At 44.4% G+C, this 18,716-nt stretch overlaps 1 protein-coding gene across 1 annotated transcript; it reads right to left on the reverse strand.

Moving 5' to 3' along the window:
* Nucleotides 1-503: 503 nt before the first annotated feature.
* Nucleotides 504-7,942, reverse strand: LOC308473552 (cytosolic 5'-nucleotidase 1B-like). The gene is made up of 6 exons (XM_080999287.1): nt 7,547-7,942; nt 6,817-6,984; nt 5,068-5,197; nt 3,676-3,798; nt 2,820-3,004; nt 504-1,682 (listed from the first exon to the last, which is right to left on the reverse strand). The coding sequence occupies exons 1-6, from the start codon at nt 7,694-7,696 to the stop codon at nt 1,320-1,322; spliced, it is 1,119 nt and encodes a 372-aa protein (XP_080855413.1). The 5' UTR covers nt 7,697-7,942; the 3' UTR covers nt 504-1,319.
* Between the last annotated feature and the right edge of the window lie 10,774 nt (nt 7,943-18,716).

The following is an 18,716-nucleotide window of genomic DNA, read 5'->3' on the forward strand; positions in this document are numbered from 1 at the left end:
TTCATAGGCTTCTATCCCTGTCCTGCTGTGCACTTGGAATTGAGTCCCATAGAACTTTGTTTCTGACCAAGCTGCATGATACCAGAGAATAAAACTGTAGTGCTTTCTGTTTTGGGAGCTGGACTGGGACCTTAATACAAATGCTTGAATACACTTTGAGCACAGACGTCTGCCTTATGTCCTTAAAAGAGGGCGCAGATAGGGAAATAATTAAACCAAGGGCAAAAGTAATGGTTATTCTCATTCCAGGGAGCAATCTGAAGAATTATTTTGCCATACAATCCCAGTTGAATGAAACTTGGCAATCTAATTGCAATGGTTATGCAAGAGACATTTAAAAGTGTTTAGAAATATTAGCCAAAAATACAGTATCTATGCAGGGATGTAATGATTCCTGCATTCTTTCAACATTGCAACTTAAAACAATATATTGTTTACTTCTACAGGACAACCGTTCATGAATACGCCTTTAAAAGATGCTTGAATAAATAGAAAAATGCTGATTAAGTCTCTAAAAGCCGCTTTTATTAAACCAGACAAGTAGTTTAAAAAAGAAAAGGGTACGTGTGTATCCCTATAAATCACAAGACATTTACTAATAGGTTTATACCACTTTCACACAGCACAAACCATGTGAAGCACGAGATAGAAGGCAGGGCCCGGTCTACTGACTGCCATTAACAGTTATATATACTGTCACTTTGGTGTTTGTGGTAGCAGATGTCTGTGTGCATGATAATGCAGCACAGCTCAAGTTCTAGGCAATGCACTGGGTCTATATTCAGAATTACTAAATGAAAGGAGTGCTATTTGCATCCCATTCCAATCAATGGAAACTACTGATTGCATTTTGATTGCATTCTACTGACTTGGATCCTGCAGTCTAGCTGGTGTGCACACAGGGCCACAGACTGTCTAATAAAGCAGTAATACATACAAAATCCCATATTTCCATAGCTTGTGTGCAAAGTATGCACTAGGCACTGGTTATTCGTCAAGACACAGCAATGAATGCATGGTCTTCTGCTACGTTCACGGTTCTGTAGAGCAGAGGGAATGATTTAAGTATTCTAGTGCTAATATTTCCCAATAGCCAAAGAGCCCAAGTTAGAAAGGTCGACTAAAACCCAATCTGTTTAGGAGTGTATATGCAAGTATTTCAACTTTTCCCAAAATACATATTTATAGTAAAAATATATATCTCCTCTAAAAATAGATCAGGAAACTGGAGGTCACACTTAAATATAAACCTTGATAAAAGTCCAAGAATGGAAATTTCAGACTCAACAGCACATTCAAGGCTAGGCTGCAAAAGCAACTTAATTTTTGGCAGGGCTGTCTTTCAGCTTGGACTTGTGGTACTTCTGCCCAATGCCATATGGCACGTGCGCAGCAATCGTGCCCAGCTGCCGCGCTCCCTCTATGTGAAACATCTGATCATCAAAGAAAATATGAGGTCTGATTTTTGCCAGGACTGGTCCCTTAGGTGCCCCTGCGAGGAAGAGGGCTTCATCAATCTGCACGCCCCAGCTGCGGAGAGTCTTCAGCACTCGGGCCCCAGAACTGGCGGCGCTTCTGGCAGTCACCAGATAGGTTCTGATTGGCGAATCTAGCCGTTCGTTCTTCGTGTAGAACTTCTTCTGGAGTCGTCCAAGGTCTTCCAGGAAACCTTTCAAAGGACCCTAAAGGCAAAAAATATCAGAAACACATTTACCATATGGAGACTGGTGATTCAGAAGAGAACTATGAGGGTTATAAAAAGCGTAAAGGACGAAAAAAAGTTTTAGCTAGAGAAAAGGTGCACAGGACATTGCTTTAGGCTAAGTTTGATCACTGTACCATATATTATTATTATTATTATTATTATTTGTATACCGCCCTATACCCGCAGGTCTCCGGGCGTACAAGATAAAATCGCAATATAAAAACACAAAATATATAATGAAAATGAAAACGAAAACAACCCAATAACCCCCCCCCAACTTTTTAAAAGGGCACTGGATGTCAATCATCTAGTGCAGCATTGACCAAACCAAGGTTTCCCAAACTTGGGTCTCCAGCTGTTTGTGGACTAAAACTCGCATCATCCCTAGCTAGCAGGACCACTGGTCAGGGATGATGGAAATTGTAGTCCAAAAACAGCTGGAGACTGAAGTTTGGGAAACCCTGGACCTGGGCTCAAGAAGCAGTAGGTTTAAACTACCAGCTGCAGTTTCCATTAAACGTAAGAGAATGTTGGCTGCCATCCTTGTCTTTCTTTTGGAGACTAAACATTTGGATGGTTCTACCAGGGTACCCAGGATGCAGGTGGTGCTGTGGGTTAAACCACTGAGCCTAGGACTTGCTGATCAGAAGGTCAGCGGTTCGAATCCCCGCAACGGGGTGAGCTCCCGTTGCTCGGTTCCTGCTCCTGCCAACCTAGAAGTTCGAAAGCACATCAAAGTGCAAGTAGATAAATAGGTACCACTCCAGCAGGAAGGTAAACAGCGTTTCCGTGCGCTGCTCTGGTTCGCCAGAAGCGGCTTAGTCATGCTGGCCACATGACCCGGAAGCTGTACACCGGCTCCCTCAGCCAATAAAGCGAGATGAGCGCTGCAACCCCAGAGTCGGTCACGACTGGACCTAATAGTCAGGGGTCCCTTTACCTTTACCTTACCAGGGTACCCAACCTTATCAGGACAGGACGTTAAAGATTTATTGTTGTTCTTCTAAAACAGAATCTGTTTCCAATCTAAGATTCTTCCACAGACCTTTCCAATGCTTGTTAAGGCTTCCAATAACTTAGGGGGTAAAATTATAGCAAACGCTGACCACCATACCTGTGCCAGAGGCTTGTTCTCATTTAGTTGCTCATGCTCAAAAAACCTATCCAGGCCATGTTCTTTCACAATTATTTCAGACTCGTCAGAAAACAGAACGGCGTCTCCATCAAAGGCTACTCGGAGTTGCTTGTCATCGTAAGGGACGTTTTTATTCCCAGTGAACAATGTGGCTGCAGCAATTCCTGTGGAAATATTTCAGAAGTCGTTAGGTTTGTATCTGTATCTCGTGTAAGTTAAAGGCCATTGTTATAAGAGCATTATAAAGGATCACACCTTGGTGGTAAACATAGGGGCTCATGTGCTTGTTGTAGTAAACATTTTCTGGCTAAACCACTGCCTTTCTAGAGTAACTAAGGCTGCAGTCCTAAACACACTAGGAAATAACCCCCACTGAATGCAAAAATGCATCCAATTGTGCTGCAAGGCTGCAATCACCGTTTGCACAATTGCTTAGGAGCAAGTCCCAGGCTGGACACAAATTCAGACTGCATTCATTTTTATGTCAACTGAGTTTGCTCACTAGGAGGCCATACTTTCATCATTTATAATTAGGACTCATATGTAACTGGAAAACTTCCATTTTCTTAAACCCAATGGCATTGGCCCGATGAAATGGACCATCTTACTATTATGTTTCTTCATTTCTACAGACGTCTGTAGAATACTTTGGATGACACCCCAGAAGCACATTCTTGTACTGATATACTTGAAATCTGTACTAAGTGTAAGGCAACTGCATTCTACCACGCTGCATATCCTGGGGCTCAAAATTCAGGATGTTCCCGCTGGTCCAAAAAGGCTGGTGACCCTTGGGCTAGTGTATGATTGAAGCAAGGAAAGAAACTGTCCACACCTTCTTCTATGGCTTCTTGAACTTTTTCAGAGTCAGCAGAAAGGTACAGATTCGTAAGGTATGCTTTTAGGTACCCGATGGGAGACTTCCCTCCAGTCATGCAGAACCTTTCAATTAGCAGGCCTGGAATGGATAAGAATTTTTATTTTATTTTTAAGAATCATTTGATGCACAAGACACACAGGTTTTCTTGCAATACGATCACGTGGGCAGCTGTGTTCTCCTTTGGGAGGCGTGTAGGGAGCTGGTTTAAATGGGAGAGGTGAGAGATGCTTCCAATCCGATGTTAATTTCTCTGGTCTCTACATGAGAATCTGAAAGAGATCTGCCACACCATCATACAGGAGAGCAGCATCACAGTTATGGACTTGGCCTCCTGGAATTTGGTTGCAACCTGCTACATAGTTACTTACAATTTAATAATTACACGGGACAAGTATTTGATTTGGTCTCAGCCACGGAGGACATTTGAATACATTTGGCTTCTCCCCAAACAATAAATTTGGGAACAGACAGCTACATCATTATGGTGGTCAGGCAGGGATTGTGGTACCCTACCTGACAACAACTCCTACCACAATGTTCCTTAGCCTGATCTATTCCACCACCCCCTAAACTTTGGATTAGTGAAAGTCACATGTAAGTGAAAATCAGATGCTGCACACAAAACCCTCAGAAAGGCCAGTCAAAATCCAATTACCTAGTCACCCCAGTGCAGGGACTGGCCCCAGCAATCACAGCCAATAGACAGGGTTGATGGGACTTGTATTCCACTAACATCTGGAAGGGGCCACAGGTCCCCCAACCCAGCCCTAGCCAGTTCGTCCCAACTCTACAGCCCCCCCCCTTGTGATTTTTATGTCGCTCAATTCCTCCTTGCCACTTTCAATTCCATCCATGTCCTCTGTGCTCCTCCCCTAGCTTCGCAGTCCTTCCTTCGCAGCTTTCAGTTGCATCGCTCCCCAAATCCAGCCCATTTTTCAAGGCCAGGGGTGGGGACACAGCAGATGTGACAAGATGGGAAAGCACCAAATCATCTTGGAGAGGAGGAGATATGGAGCGAGGGTGAAACTTTTCAGCCAGGTTGCCAGATGTCCAACAACATTAATCTGTGGGACATTTGGAGCCAGTTATGACAGCGTCTTATATCTGGCAAGTAAATCTTGCCAGGCATAACTCAAGTAATTCTTTCAGATATATCTTTAATCTAGGGCTACCCTAGCCTCTGTTGGGTTCCAGAAATCCCACAGGATTCTGCACAGAGGTGCAGGAGGAAACCCAGCCTTCTCTCGAATTGTGCTGAGGAGGCACAACAGTGAGACACATGACACAGTGATGGGGAAGTAGCAGAAACACAGCCAGATGGGCAGGAACTAAGACCTCTAGACTCACCGTAATGGTTAATGCTGTTGATAAGTCTCACCCCGACTTGAGCGTGGTTATTAGTCATAAGCACAATATCAAACAGCTCTTCATCATCTGGATACAGCTCACGGAGTCGGGCGTTCACCAGCTCAACTGCCTGTGGATGGGCAAACATAGAGGAGTTCATGCGTTGGCTCAATTTTAGCTGTTTTCATCAGATCTTCTGACCGGGACATGTGGGAAGCCGTCTAGAAAAAGAATGCACTTGCCAGCTGAACTTCCATAATGTGCTCTATTAATAAGCGGGCCTGCTAAATTTTGGTGCAAAAGGAACAAACCCAAACCCCACCTTCTAACAGTTATGGAGAAAGTGCATTTTACATTTTTCAATTTGGGTACCTACGATTATCGATTGATTGTAAGGTTAGCTATCCTAGAGCTGTATATACCCAAGGCTGTTCAGCTTGGCATCCGTTTTTTCAGGGGTGGGTGGGGAGAAGAGAAAGGAAATCCTTTCCAACTACTGAGCAGAATGTAGTAGACACCACTGCATACAAAAATGAAAGCAATGAAGAAAACGGAAGTGTTTACACACTGCAGAGAATGCTGCCAGTCTTGCTTTCAAAAGAGTTAGGAATGATGATGATGATTTATTACTTATACCCCACGCATCAGGCTGGGTTTTTCCAGCCATTCTGGGTGGCTTCCAATAGAATAATAATAATAAAGTGATAAAACATTAAATCCTAAAAAGCTGGACCTCAGTGTCCGGGCTGAACGATGGGGGTGGAGATGCTCCTTCAGGTATACTGGGCCGAGGTCAGGTCGTTTAGGGCTTTAAAGGTCAGAACCAACACTCTGAATGGTGCTCAGAAATGTACTGTAGGTCTTTCAGGACTGGTGTTATATGGTCTTGGCAGCCACTCCCAGTCACCAGTCTATCTGCCGCATTCTGGATTAGTTGTAGTTTCCAGGTCACCTTCAAAGGTAGCCCCACGTAGAGCGCATTGCAGTAGACCAAGCGGAAGATAGCCAGAGCATGCACCACTCTGGGGAGACAGTCTGTGGGCAGGTAGGGTCTCAGAATATAGGAAGTTGCCTGATAATGGTATGAGACCATTTGTCCCTCTAGCTGCATAGTGTCTACATGGGCCATGCAGCTGCTCTTAGGTGTTTCAGATGGGAGACATTTCCAGCTCTTCTGAGAGGCTGGAGACAGACGTTGGCTACATGCAGAGCCGATGCTCTAGCAGAGCTCCAAATCTTCCATGTTGCTTTTGCCCATTGCGCGCTAAGCTACTTTGAAAACACAGATCTTTATCCCAGTCTCAACAGAATGAACTATTGTAAACTGGATCATCTCTACTTTTCACTTGGTCTCGCTTAGGATTATGAGGCACAATGGGAATCAATTATCTCCCTCAAGTTTCACTCTCGGTTTTTGGTGCACTCATTTTGCACTCCCAGCCCCTCAGTAAAAAATGGCCTGGAACCCCCAAACATCATTTTTGTGAGTGTATTTTCAAGGAACCACACCAGAGAAATCAGGAAGCCATCTTTTCTATTTGCTCTAACTCTGAAAGTCTGTGTGTTTATCTGGCAGCAGGATTATGTAACATGCAGCCGGATTATTGCTTTTGGGCAGAGGCAGGGAAAGGAGAGGAAAACCGGGTGGCAGGGAGGGAGAATTGCAGCTCTGGGATGCAGAAAATGATAATATATATATATATATATAGCCCCTACGGAACTGGATTGCTTAAGAGGAAGCTGGTTTACCTTCACCAAGGCAAAAGCTGGGCCGGGCTTCAGGGTGACGTTCTCGTTCGCCTGCTGATACTCCACATACTTTTCCACGCCTTGCTCTTCGTAGATTTTCCTCTCTTCCACCATATCAAAGAGAGCCCGGGAGGAAACAGCGATGGTGATGGCGTTTTGGGGTTTGGGCTGCAGGAGGGAAAATAATGATGATGATAACATTATTGAGGAGATAGCCCTATGGGGGAAGAGTGTGTGTGTGCCATGGATGCAGCTAGGATTTAAGTTAGGAGGGGGGCAGGCTTTAAGTGGGGAGGCAGAACCTCCGTTAGTTATTTTTATATATTTACTTGATTTAGGGGGGCAGCTGTTCCCTCCCCCCCCCGCTACGCCCATGGTGTGTGCGTATGTGTGTGAGAGATGGGGAGCGCAGGAAGGGTACGGGGGGGCGCATGAGAAAGAGAGATGGAGGCCAGTCTGAATTGTTTTACAGAGAAAACCAGCGAGGGGCGTGTAACCACTTGGGGCGAGGAGCAGCGGTACAAGGAAGAAAGGGACAGCCATTTAGTGGTTGGGGGAAGGAAGGACTCGCTTGCGCCATTGCGCAGCCTCTCCTAGGAAGCAAGTTGAAGCTGCTGTTACCCTTTGTGCGCTTCCTTGGACCGCAGAGGGCGGGATCTCTTACTCCCGAGTAAAAAAACCAGCAACAAACCCCGTGGCCTTGCACTGCACTTTTTTTTTTCCAACTCACGGGCCGGGGTCTCTTAGTGGAGGCGAGGCTTTCGTAGGCAGCCTTGGCCGCTTCCCAGTCTTGCTCGGCGACGGCCACTTCCTCCTCGGAGAGCAGCTCCATTTTGCAGCCGCGCTGCTCGTCTTTGTCCGGGTTGCAGCCGCTCATCATTCGGCCTGGAGTCGCTGGCTGGGGCTCGACGGCGCGCAGCCGGCCGAAAGGGCACCCGCAAAGGGAGGGAAGCTTCGCAGAGCGCCAGGCACCCCTCGGACGCGCCGGCAACTGCTCCGGCTCGAGGGGGAAAGAAAGGGCATGCCCAGCCCTGCCTCAGGCCCCGTCGTTTCCCGTCTTCTCGGCACGCCCGTCCGCGCCTCTCTCCGCCACACCCTTTGCCCCCAGGCACAGGGCGGGGAAGACGGGAGGAGGAAGCCGGGCTGCGCCTCGGAGCGCCGGTGCCTTTTCGCTCAGGCGAGAGGAGGAAGCGCCGTCGAACCGGTCGGGCGGCGATCGTGCGCGCAAAGAGGCGCGCCTTTCCTGGGTTGCAGTGGACGTTTAGGCGCGCCTATCTCCTCAGGGTTGTGTTAAGGGGGACTCGCATCCCACGACTAGGATCCGGCTGGAGATCACGCACAGTAATAATAATGATATAATAATAATTTATTGCTTATATGCCACCCATCTGACCGGTTTGCCCCAGCCACTCTGGGCTTCTCCCAACAAAAAATAAATAGTAAAAACACAAAGCAACATCACACTACTAAAAACTTCCCTGTACACAGGGCTGCCTTTGGGTGTCTTTTAAAAATCACAAAATGACATCTGCTGGGAGGGCGGGACAATATTAGAATTGTAGAATTGTTGGGTTGGAAGGGGTCCCCAAGGGCCATCTAGTCCAACCCCATGAAATGCAAAAAACTCAGCTAAAGCATCATGACAGATGGCCATACAAGCTCTGATTTAAAACCTCCAAGGAAGAAGAGCCCACCACTTCCCGAGGGAGACTGTTCCACTGCCGAACAGCTCTTACTGTCAGAAAGTTTTTCCTGACGTTTCATTGGAATCTCTTGTCACTCATATTCATTCATTCATTCATCCCCTGCCTACACCCATCCACATCCCATACTAACCATCCCCACAGCAAAACCTTGCAGAATGCAAAACCTCCTGCCATGCATATAATCATCTGTCGTAATTATGGGATTTTTGCTAATGATCAATAAAGAGTTTGGCTTATCTGATTCGTGAATTTGACTCAAAGAAGAAGAGGGACATGGTGTTTCTATGCGCTGCTCTGGTGTCCAGAGGAGGGCAACCAAAATGGTCAAAGGCCTGGAAACAATGCCTTATGAGGAACGGCTAAGGGAGCTGGGCATGTTTAGCCTGGAGAAAAGGAGGTTAAGGGGTGATATGATAGCCATGTTCAAATATATAAAAGGATGTCACATAGAGGAGGGAGAAAGGTTGTTTTCTGCTGCTCCAGAGAAGCGGACACGGAGCAATGGATCCAAACTACAAAAAAGAAGATTCCACCTAAACATTAGGAAGAACTTCCTGACAGTAAGAGCTGTTCGACAGTGGAATTTGCTGCCAAGGAGTGTGGTGGAGTCTCCTTCTTTGGAGGTCTTTAAGCAGAGGCTTGACAACCATATGCCAGGAGTGCTCTGATGGTGTTTCCTGCTTGGCAGGGGGTTGGACTCGATGGCCCTTGTGGTCTCTTCTAACTCTATGATTCTATGATTCTATGGTTCTCCAGAAGCGGCTAAGTCATTTTGGCCACATGACCTGGCCGGCTCCCTCGGCCAATAAAGCGAGATGAGCGCCGCAACCCCAGAGTTATCCGTGACTGGACCTAATGGTCAGGGGTCCCTTTACCTTTACTCAAAGAAGAAACCTTTGACTGGACCTAAGAATTGATCCATACTTTTACATGTTTGCTGTGCACACGTCATGAAATGTGAAGTGGTGGCAAATCTTTGTAGAAACTGCATTTGTCAGTAGGCTCTGAATGGCTGCAGCTCCTTTGCACAAGCCTACAGTATGTTTACAACGATATGTCATCATCATTTTGTTATTTATATGCTGCCATTAAAAACTTTCCTGAACAGGGCTGCCTCCAGATGTCTTCTAAAAGTCAAATACAGTGGTGCCCCGCAAGACGAATGCCTCGCAAGACGAAAAACTCGCTAGACGAAAGGGTTTTGCGTTTTTTGAGCTGCTTTGCAAGATGAATTTCCCTATGGGCTTGCTTCGCAAGACGAAAAACGAAAACGTCTTGCAAGTTTGTTTCCTTTTTCTTAACACCGTTAATACAGTTGCGACTTGACTTCGAGGAGCAACTCATAGAACGCGGTGTGGTAGCCTTTTTTGAGGTTTTTGAAGACTTTGGTGATTTTTGAAGCTTTTCCAAAACTTCTTTTGCAGCCATTTGGTAAGTTAAACTTAAAACTTTTTGGGGGGTTTTTGGATTTTGGGTTGGGGTGTTTGGAATTCAAGGACTTGGTGTTGGGGAGGGGTTTGCAAGAATCTGGAAGCTTGTGTGTTTTTTTTCTGCATTTTTATGATTTTCTGTGACCATTGGGCCACTCTGCTGTTTTTTTAAAAAAATTCTGGATTTGAATTTCTGTGTGGTGGGTGGCTGGGGGAACAGTTGAGGAGGGGTTTGCAAGAATCTGGAAGCTTGTGTGGTTTTTCCCTGCATTTTTATGATTTTCTGTGACCATTGGGCCACTCTGCTGTTTTTTAAAAAAAATTCTGGATTTGAATTTCTGTGTGGTGGGTGGCTGGGGGAACAGTTGAGGAGGGGTTTGCAAGAATCTGGAAGCTTGTGTGGTTTTTCCCTGCATTTTTATGATTTTCTGTGACCATTGGGCCACTCTGCTGTTTTTTAAAAAAAATTCTGGATTTGAATTTCTGTGTGGTGGGTGGCTGGGGGAACAGTTGAGGAGGGGGTTCTTCAGCAAGAAGCAAAGAGTGGAAGGGGAACCTTCTTCGAGTTGTCCCCCAGAGTCTTAGAAAATGTACTGTACACTTTGTTGATTTTTAAATGTTTTTCTGTCATGTTTAGAAACTTAATTTATTGTTCCTTCAATTTTTGAAATGCTCTTTACAGTATGTGTGACTTTAAAGAGCACTTAATAAACTCTTGTTGTACCAAATTTGGCTTTGTTTGGACTTTTTTTGACCATAGGAACGCATTAATTGAATTTCAATGCATTCCTATGGGATTTCATGCTTCGCAAGACGAAAAATTCGCTAGACGAAAAAACTCGCGGAACGAATTAATTTCGTCTTGCAAGGCACCAGTGTAGTTGTTTATCTGTTTGACATCTGATGAGAGGGTGTTCCACAGGGATGGCGCCACTACCTAGAAGGCCCTCTGCCTAGTTCTCTGTAGTTTCAACTCTCACAGTGAGGGAACCACCAGTAGGCCCTCGGAGCTGGACCTCAGTGTCTAAGCTGGACAATGGAAGTGGAGACCTGCTACACTTCTAAGAAATTAACTCTGGTGAGCACCAGTGTGTAAGTGGCAAAATCTCTTTCCTTGTAAATTATGAATTTGCATTTTGAGCTTCCGAAAAATCACACCCATGTTTTAGTTTCAATGCCGACCCATCCATGCTGAGCATAACCAGAGAAATGTCATGATATATGCTGTAATCGTGTGCAGACTTACTATTTGGTAGGTTCCATTGAATTCAGTGGGACTTACTTCCAAACAAATGTGCTTAGGGATTGTACTGTAGGTTTTTGAAAAGTGTGTTGCACTCAGGATAGGCTTTAATACTTTCTATTCATTTTATTCTCTCTTGATAGTCTTAGCACACAGTCTTTTTCAAACTGGGGCAGGATTTCTGCAAGATTAGTACCACCATCTGTGGTGGAAAATTAAGATTTATTTTTTATGTTGGCCTTTCAAACCTTTTCAGACTAATTCATGAGCAGGAGAGGGGCATTTCCTGAGTGTTTTTAACGTGATGTATTCTCTCCAATCCAGCTACCTTCTCTGATTACAAGAGTGGTTCATTTCCCCTCATTATTCTCAGTCTTAATGCAGTTAGTGATTTCAGGCTGGCCACAATAACTGATTTGATAAATCAATCCACCGTTTTAGTTGTATGCAGCCTTTTATTCACTGCACAGGCCTTTCCAGATAATTAGTGCAATGAGGCCACAGTTGTTGTTGATTTATTGCAGACAGTCTACACGTCCTCCCTACATATTTGTTGCAGGGATATAATGTTCCTGAACATTTAAACCACGGTGTTTTGTCACTTGCAAACTTTAGTTTCCATGTAGGTGTGACGTGGCACCCCCATGGCTGCAGTGGGCCCCATTGGGCATCCCTATGGCTGTGATGGGCCTCACGGCCTCCTCCCAGCATGTGACATCACACATGTGTTCCGTGCGTGTGTTGTCACATGCGCAATGGGCCCCCCCAAAGTTGGGCGGAAACCGGATGTGGGATGTGAAACACAAGAGCAGTCAAGTACAACATCCCTAGAGTGGACATAAAAGGGGATGTCTGGACCAGCCAGTCAGAACTTCCTGTTTCTCATAGGCTGGGACAGACTTCCTCTGCATGTGACTAGAGGTGGGCTTGACCTCACCTGCCCAGGTAACAATAGAGCAGGACTGGTCAGCCATCTCTCTCTCTCTGACCACATTTGTTGAAGAAGCAACATCTGCTTAGCCTAAGATGCTTCCAGCCAAGAGAGGACAAAGGGACTATCTCCTTATGGGATAGTTTCCAGGTATATTTCTTTTCTAACTTAAGTCTGCCTTCTGGGATCCATTTGTGAACAGAATGTGAGTGAGTAAACTCTTTTGATACTTTTATAGAAGACTGTGTCATGTCTATCTTTTTATGAGGGACTAAAGGGGAAATTATCAACAAAACTTATTATAGAGGCTTTAGCAAGCCTGAGCAAACACATCCACTGTGCAAGTTTAAAAAGGGGAATGTTACTCTGCTAAATTGTAGAACTTGTTAACACAAGTTGGAAAGGATATAATCAAACAATATACAGTGGTACCTCGGGTTAAGAACTTAATTCGTTCTGGAGGTCTGTTCTTAACCTGAAACTGTTCTTAACCTGAAGCACCACTTTAGCTAATGGGGCCTCCTGCTCCCGTTACGCCGCTGCTGCATGATTTCTGTTCTCATCCTGAAGCAAATTTCTTAACCCGAGGTACTGTTTCTGGGGTAGCGGAGTCTGTAACCTGAAGTGTATGTAACCCGAGCTACCACTGTATCCTCTCCTGCATCCCTGAACATTCCCACACTGGAGCCTACAATTCAAAGAAACAAAACAGCTGAGGGCTAGTGAGCACAACAACTCATCCTGGTAGATCTTGCCCCAATGAGGCATCTGCGAGAACTGAAGGTCCCTGCCTTCTTGCATTTCCCTCAGCTGCCTCTTACCCTGGGTCCATCCCAAGCAATCTGAGAGCTGGATGCCAACATTATCCTGTTGGAAGGAAGGAGGGAAAGAAGGAATTTGACTATCCCTTTTGCCCTATAAAGACCCCAGGACGGTTAAGTCCAGTCAAAGGTAACTGGGGTTGCGGCGCTCATCTCGCTTCAGGCTGAGGGAACCGGCGTTTGTCAACAGACAGCTTTCCATGTCCTGTGGCCAGCATGAGTAAACCGCTTCTGGTGCAACGGAACACTGATGGAAATGAGAGCACATGGAAACACCGTTTACCTTCCCGCTTCTTTATCTACTTGCATTGGCATGCTTTCTAACTGCTAGATTGGCAGAAGCTGGGACAGAGCAACGGAAGCTGACTCTGTCATGGGGATTTGAACCACTGACCTTCCGATCAGCAAGCCCAAGAGGCTCAGTGGTTTAGACCACAATGCCACCCGTGTCCTGTAACAACCCTACTTACAGTAGCATCTGATCAGGGAAGGAGTGCGTGCAAATTATCTTTGCCCAGTGGTTTGAAACTTGAACTTCACTACTGCGATGTCACCCTTTCTCCTATTTGAGCAATATGGCTGAGTCTGAGGTGTAGCCAGGTAGCTCAATTCCTCTGTTATCACATTTGCCTGTAGCTGCCATGATGACTCCATGGTAGATTCTATAGGATGTGGTGGCATTTGAGTTATTTCTCTCTTTCAATTTACCTTTGAGATATATATACCATGGAGCTTCCAGTTTTGTTCCTGCCAAATGAGACGAGGAAGCGAGAAATAGATAGTTGTCATTTTAGTTTAACCATTACTGTTTTTATTCCTAGTATATCCTCTCAACATTTAATAACTCTCACTTCAGTGGTTTCAAGCACTTACAGTGTGAACTGCATGGTCCAACTTTTCATTGACACTGAATTATCCACATACCTAAACATCCTTTAAGAAATTAGCACACACAGATGTGACATTCACTATCCAACATAAACATATATAATTTTAAGTAAGTGACATCAGCCAAATAAAATGGTTATGATTGAGTGCGGGTGATTATTTGTTTTGAAGAGTAAATAGATGACAGAATAAAACCATTACTGGGGGAGGCCAGGATTATATCTGCACTTTATAAAATAGAGGGGGAGGAAGTTATGTTAATAAATATAAAAACATGTGTGCATATTTCAGTGCTTTACACAGTGTATAAAACCAGGGGACACTTTTTGCTCAGTACAAAAAATGTGAATTTATTGCAGTTCTAAATGCATTTAATCCATGCTGAAATTCTTTCCTAATGTGTGGGACATTAATATTCTGAAGGTCAGTTACTACTCACAGACCACTTAATATAGATTAGTTTCCTCATGTCACACTTTGAACAATTCTTTTAGATAACCATTTGCCGACTCTCTTTGGGAATACACAATTCCTTCCAAGTGTGGAGTTTGGCAGCGCTGTCTCTTTCTCCAACTTAAATTTCTTAGGTCTATGCAGGTGTGTAGCCTAGCACTCTGGTAAATGTTGAGTCCTAATTTGCAAAAGGCTGCTGTGCAAGTACAACCCTAGGCATAGTGACTTGGAAGCAAGCCTTGTTGCGTTCTCTGGGATTTACTCCTGCATAATTACAAGAGCAGAAGACAGGTCCTACTGGATGGAACCATCAAGCAATCCATCTAGATCAGGGATGAGGGATCTGCGGTCCTCCAGATGGTATTGGACTATAACTCCCATCATCCCTGACCACTGGCCATGCTGCCAGGGGGCTGATGAGAGCTGGAGCTCAACAACATCTGAAGGGTTCATCCCTGATCTAGGTACTATCTTTTTTTTTTTTTTTTACAGTTGCCAAGAAGATGCCTGTGGAAAGATCACAAGCAAGCCTTGAAGGCAACAGCCCTCTCTCACTATTCTTGGCAGCAAAGAGAGTCTATCAACTGTTGTTAGCCATGACGATAACCATCTTCCTCCATTCATTTGTCTAATCAGCCTTTAAAACACCACCATCTGGGGGGATGCACAACTGTGGTACCTATTGAAACCCTGTTAGACTGCAATCACTAAAGAGAAAACCCTATTGTACTGTGGAAACTGCATCTTGCATCACATTTTAATCTGGTGGTATGTGTGTTCCAGCAGGATAATGATGTCTCTGTAAAGATGTTCAAGAACTGCCAAACTGCCAGTGTTTGGCCTGATTCTGATGGTACGTGCCAACAAATCTCCAATCTCTGGTCCCACTTAGTTGGCCAATGTGTATATCTTCCTTTCTTTTCTAACTGCTCCAAGGCTGCTGAAGTGGGAGGCAGCAGCTGCATGGATTCTAACAGCTGAGTCCAGTTGACCTTCGAAACTGATAAGCATGGGAAATGTAAGGAGGTATTAAAGAGAAGATAGTACTTATATTTTCAGGAAACTCTCTCCAGCCTTGAGCCAAGGGGAAAACTCTTTATCAGAAAGGGGAACCTTCTCGTGAACAATTTGCCAAAGCAAATCTCCTTTGATGAAAACGAATTGCAAAACGCATTCCTTTCCATTTAATTCCTCAACAACCTGGTACTTCAAATATGTCAAAACCCACAGTTCAGCTCATGTAATATTCCAGGCATCTTTATTCGATTCTATGGGTTTCATATGGTCCATGTCAAACATGAGTCTATACAATATTCCCAGTCTGCAGATGCTGTCACGCTCACATTTTAAGTCATGTAAATAGTTCTGATTTTTAACCTTTTAACACCCTTTGCTTTCGTTTTGCAACTTTCAGAAGGATGGTTTGCCTCAGACGGGACACATGGAATCTACCAGCAAATCCCCTGTCTTCTAAGAAAGGAATTCTAGTCCCAGTTGCTCTGCCATTAATAACATCCTACCCTGATCTCTCATTTTATTATTTTTATTGTATGTATGGCAACTAGGACTGTAAGAGTTACAGTCCAATGATATGCATTTTTACTTAGGAAAATTCCCACTGAGTTTGATGAGGCTAAGGTTGCAATCCTATACTCATTGATCTGAAAATAAGCATTCCCTCAACCAATAGGACCTTCCTCTGAGTAGACCAGTCTAGAATGGGCAGGAGCAGAGGCACCAGCTTCTCTAGAGGGAAGGGGGTCCCGATACAACGTTGCGCAATGTCCTGACGCCATGTGCATGATGTCACGAGAAGCCAGTGGGCGGAGCCAAGCACCCTCTGAAACTGAGGTGGCTCCTCCAAAAATATATTTGGGGGGGGGGCAAAACTGCCTCAGACTCTAGGAGTCAGTGCCTATGAACAGGAGGGGAGAATAGTAGCAGTCAGTGTTGTGGGGCGATTTTGCTTACTTGACTTCCCAAAGTTGAGGTTGCTGCTCATAACTGAGAAGGGGCTGAGGTTGGTGTGCGGGTGGGCAGGCAGAGTATTTAAATTGCCTTGGTCACTGCTCTCTCACCGATTTCCCCAGAGCCTTGCTTGGCCCACCAGATACCGACAGCAACTTATGTTAGCACAGCCAGGTAAGTAACCCTGACCCACCCCTCTGGCCAAGACTGGATGGAAGACCTGTAGCCTACAAACCAAATACAGGCCTCCAGACCTCTCTGTCTGGGACTTGCCCCTGGCCGCGTCCCTCACAGACTCCACTTGGCACCCTCCTCAAGAACTTTAGCGTGGCTAGAATGTGTCCTTGAAATGTGGCAGTCCCTTTCGCTTGCCTGGGTGGATGATGGAGATGCGTTTGTGTGTGGAAACTGCTGGTCCATGCATTTCGGGGAAATGTTTCTCACCTGACCTCCAAAATCACCAAACAATCTATCCCTCCTAATTCAGCACTTGCCTTATTATCACTAGTTTTGACCATAAACGCCACCCTTAAATCTAAAGAATTAATTTCCTTCCTTTCCACAGCACCTAGACTAGTTATTGCCCAGCGATGGAAGCAAACCTCTAATATACCAATAGAGACTTGGGATAATAACATCTGGAGTATTGCTCGGTCGGAACGCCTCACATACCATCACCGACTTATCAAGGGCATCTTCCAAAAAGATACCTTTGATACAATCTGGTCTCCCTTTTTCTCTTTTATTGAAGAAGTACAGGATATTTTAATCCATCATCATCACAGAGGTGTCTGTGGAGGGGGTCTATTCATTGAAAATGCTGTATTGTAACTTTTGAATAACCGTTTTATTTTGTTTTTTTAAACCACTGGCTTTTGTGCGACTGGAATGTATCCTACTTTAGAAAGGTGAGAGACACATCCATTGGCTTTGGCCACACCCACTTTTGGCTATGGTCCATGAAGGTGGTCCATGAAGAAATTCATCTTTTGGGTTGAAGCAGTTTCCCACCAACCCTCTCTACCAGAAAGTAAGTCCCACACAACACAATGGGACTTATTTCTGAGTGGCACAGTTACTGCCAAGAAAGCCCTAATGGGTTTAACAAATGAATTCATTGTTAAATGGGAGGAAGGCCATTTTAATTTGTGAATGCAAGTTTTTAATTGCTGGGGCTGCAATTTATAGTTGCACGTTTATTTCTTTAAGCATGCTTTGCTTCTGGTGTGTTACTGTAGCAGGGGATGAAAAAGAAAATATTAAAATCAACTTTCCCTTCCAGTAATGGCTGCTAGTATTTGTTTAGAAAAGCATAAATCACCCAACTCCATTTCAATATGTCAAAAAGGCATCCATGTTGAGGTTTTGGCAATTTATAAATTCGTTTTAGTATACAATGTTAAAAGGAAGAGATTTAATCCATTTTAAAAGTCAGGAAACGGAATGTAATGTGCCAAACTAGTGCACAACATACTTTAGTAAATATCTCCTGGCCAGATTCCTCAATGATCAAGAAGTGATTAGTGCTAGGACAGTGGTTGATGTCACTATTTTCCTTTGGAAGTGAGCCCTGCATACTTTGCCATCTTGAACAACTTCATGTTAGTTTATTTGCATTATCAGGATAGTGACAGTGTCATGGAAGAGCACCTTTGAAAGCCGGACTCTCTGCTTCTATCATATGCATTCTACTGTTCTTTCATTAAACATGTCTTCATCTCCGGAAAGGCAAATTCTTACAATAATAAATCAGAGACACCTAGAGGCTTTGCCAAGTAAAATATCTACAGTTTCTGGCAATTATGTAATTTCCAGATTTGCTACAATGGCTATTGCTGATAAGTCAATCGTCATAAAAAGAAATGTTCCAGACCAATCTTTATTAGTACGTCCTTCACTGATGTATGTAAAACAATCTCTCTGTTCTCCCTTCTTTTGGGGTGGGGGAAAAGAGCATAATTGCAGCTTTCTCCCTCTTTTGAGTGACTCTTCATCATAACAGTTTATATCTGGAAAATATCACAGAAAATGTGAAAAGGGGGTAAGTTTAAACCAAGAAATCAGGCCCCGCTGTTATTAATAGAATGGCTCAAAAATATTTCCCATGATGTGTTTGTAATAGTTCTGCCTTGTAATAAAACTCAGCAGTGATATATTTCTCCCATTCGCGAGTTGATTTTGCATTATGAGGCCAGACAAAAGCAATTTGTAATAAGGTCCCTGATCCAATGCCTGTACATGCAAAGGGGCTCAAAGGACTCCCTGCTCATTTAAAAGCTCTTTAAAATGATTAATGGCTAAATGCATTGCAAATTATCAAGTGCTTTACACAGACAAAATGGGGAGCTTTTTTGGAACTTTACAAGAAAATTTCCTCTCTCGGTAACTGAGCGTAAAGTATTGCCCAGAGGAAGCAATTGCAGAATGAGTGGAGCAAAAGAGAGAATTTGTTTTAAAACG

This window comes from Podarcis pityusensis (genome assembly GCF_964106645.2).
Source record: "Podarcis pityusensis genome assembly, chromosome: 3".
NCBI lineage: Eukaryota > Metazoa > Chordata > Lepidosauria > Squamata > Lacertidae > Podarcis > Podarcis pityusensis.

Bases quoted from the DNA above. Each gene is read 5' to 3' on its own strand.
- LOC308473552 (XM_080999287.1), bottom strand. From the start codon at position 7,696: ATGATGAGCGGCTGCAACCCGGACAAAGACGAGCAGCGCGGCTGCAAA. The intron at 6,985-7,546 runs GTGAGTTGGAAA...TCCCTCCTGCAG, and splicing joins CCACTAAGAGACCCCGGCCC to CCCAAACCCCAAAACGCCAT. The intron at 3,005-3,675 runs GTGTGGACAGTT...ATATTTCCACAG, and splicing joins TCAAGAAGCCATAGAAGAAG to GAATTGCTGCAGCCACATTG.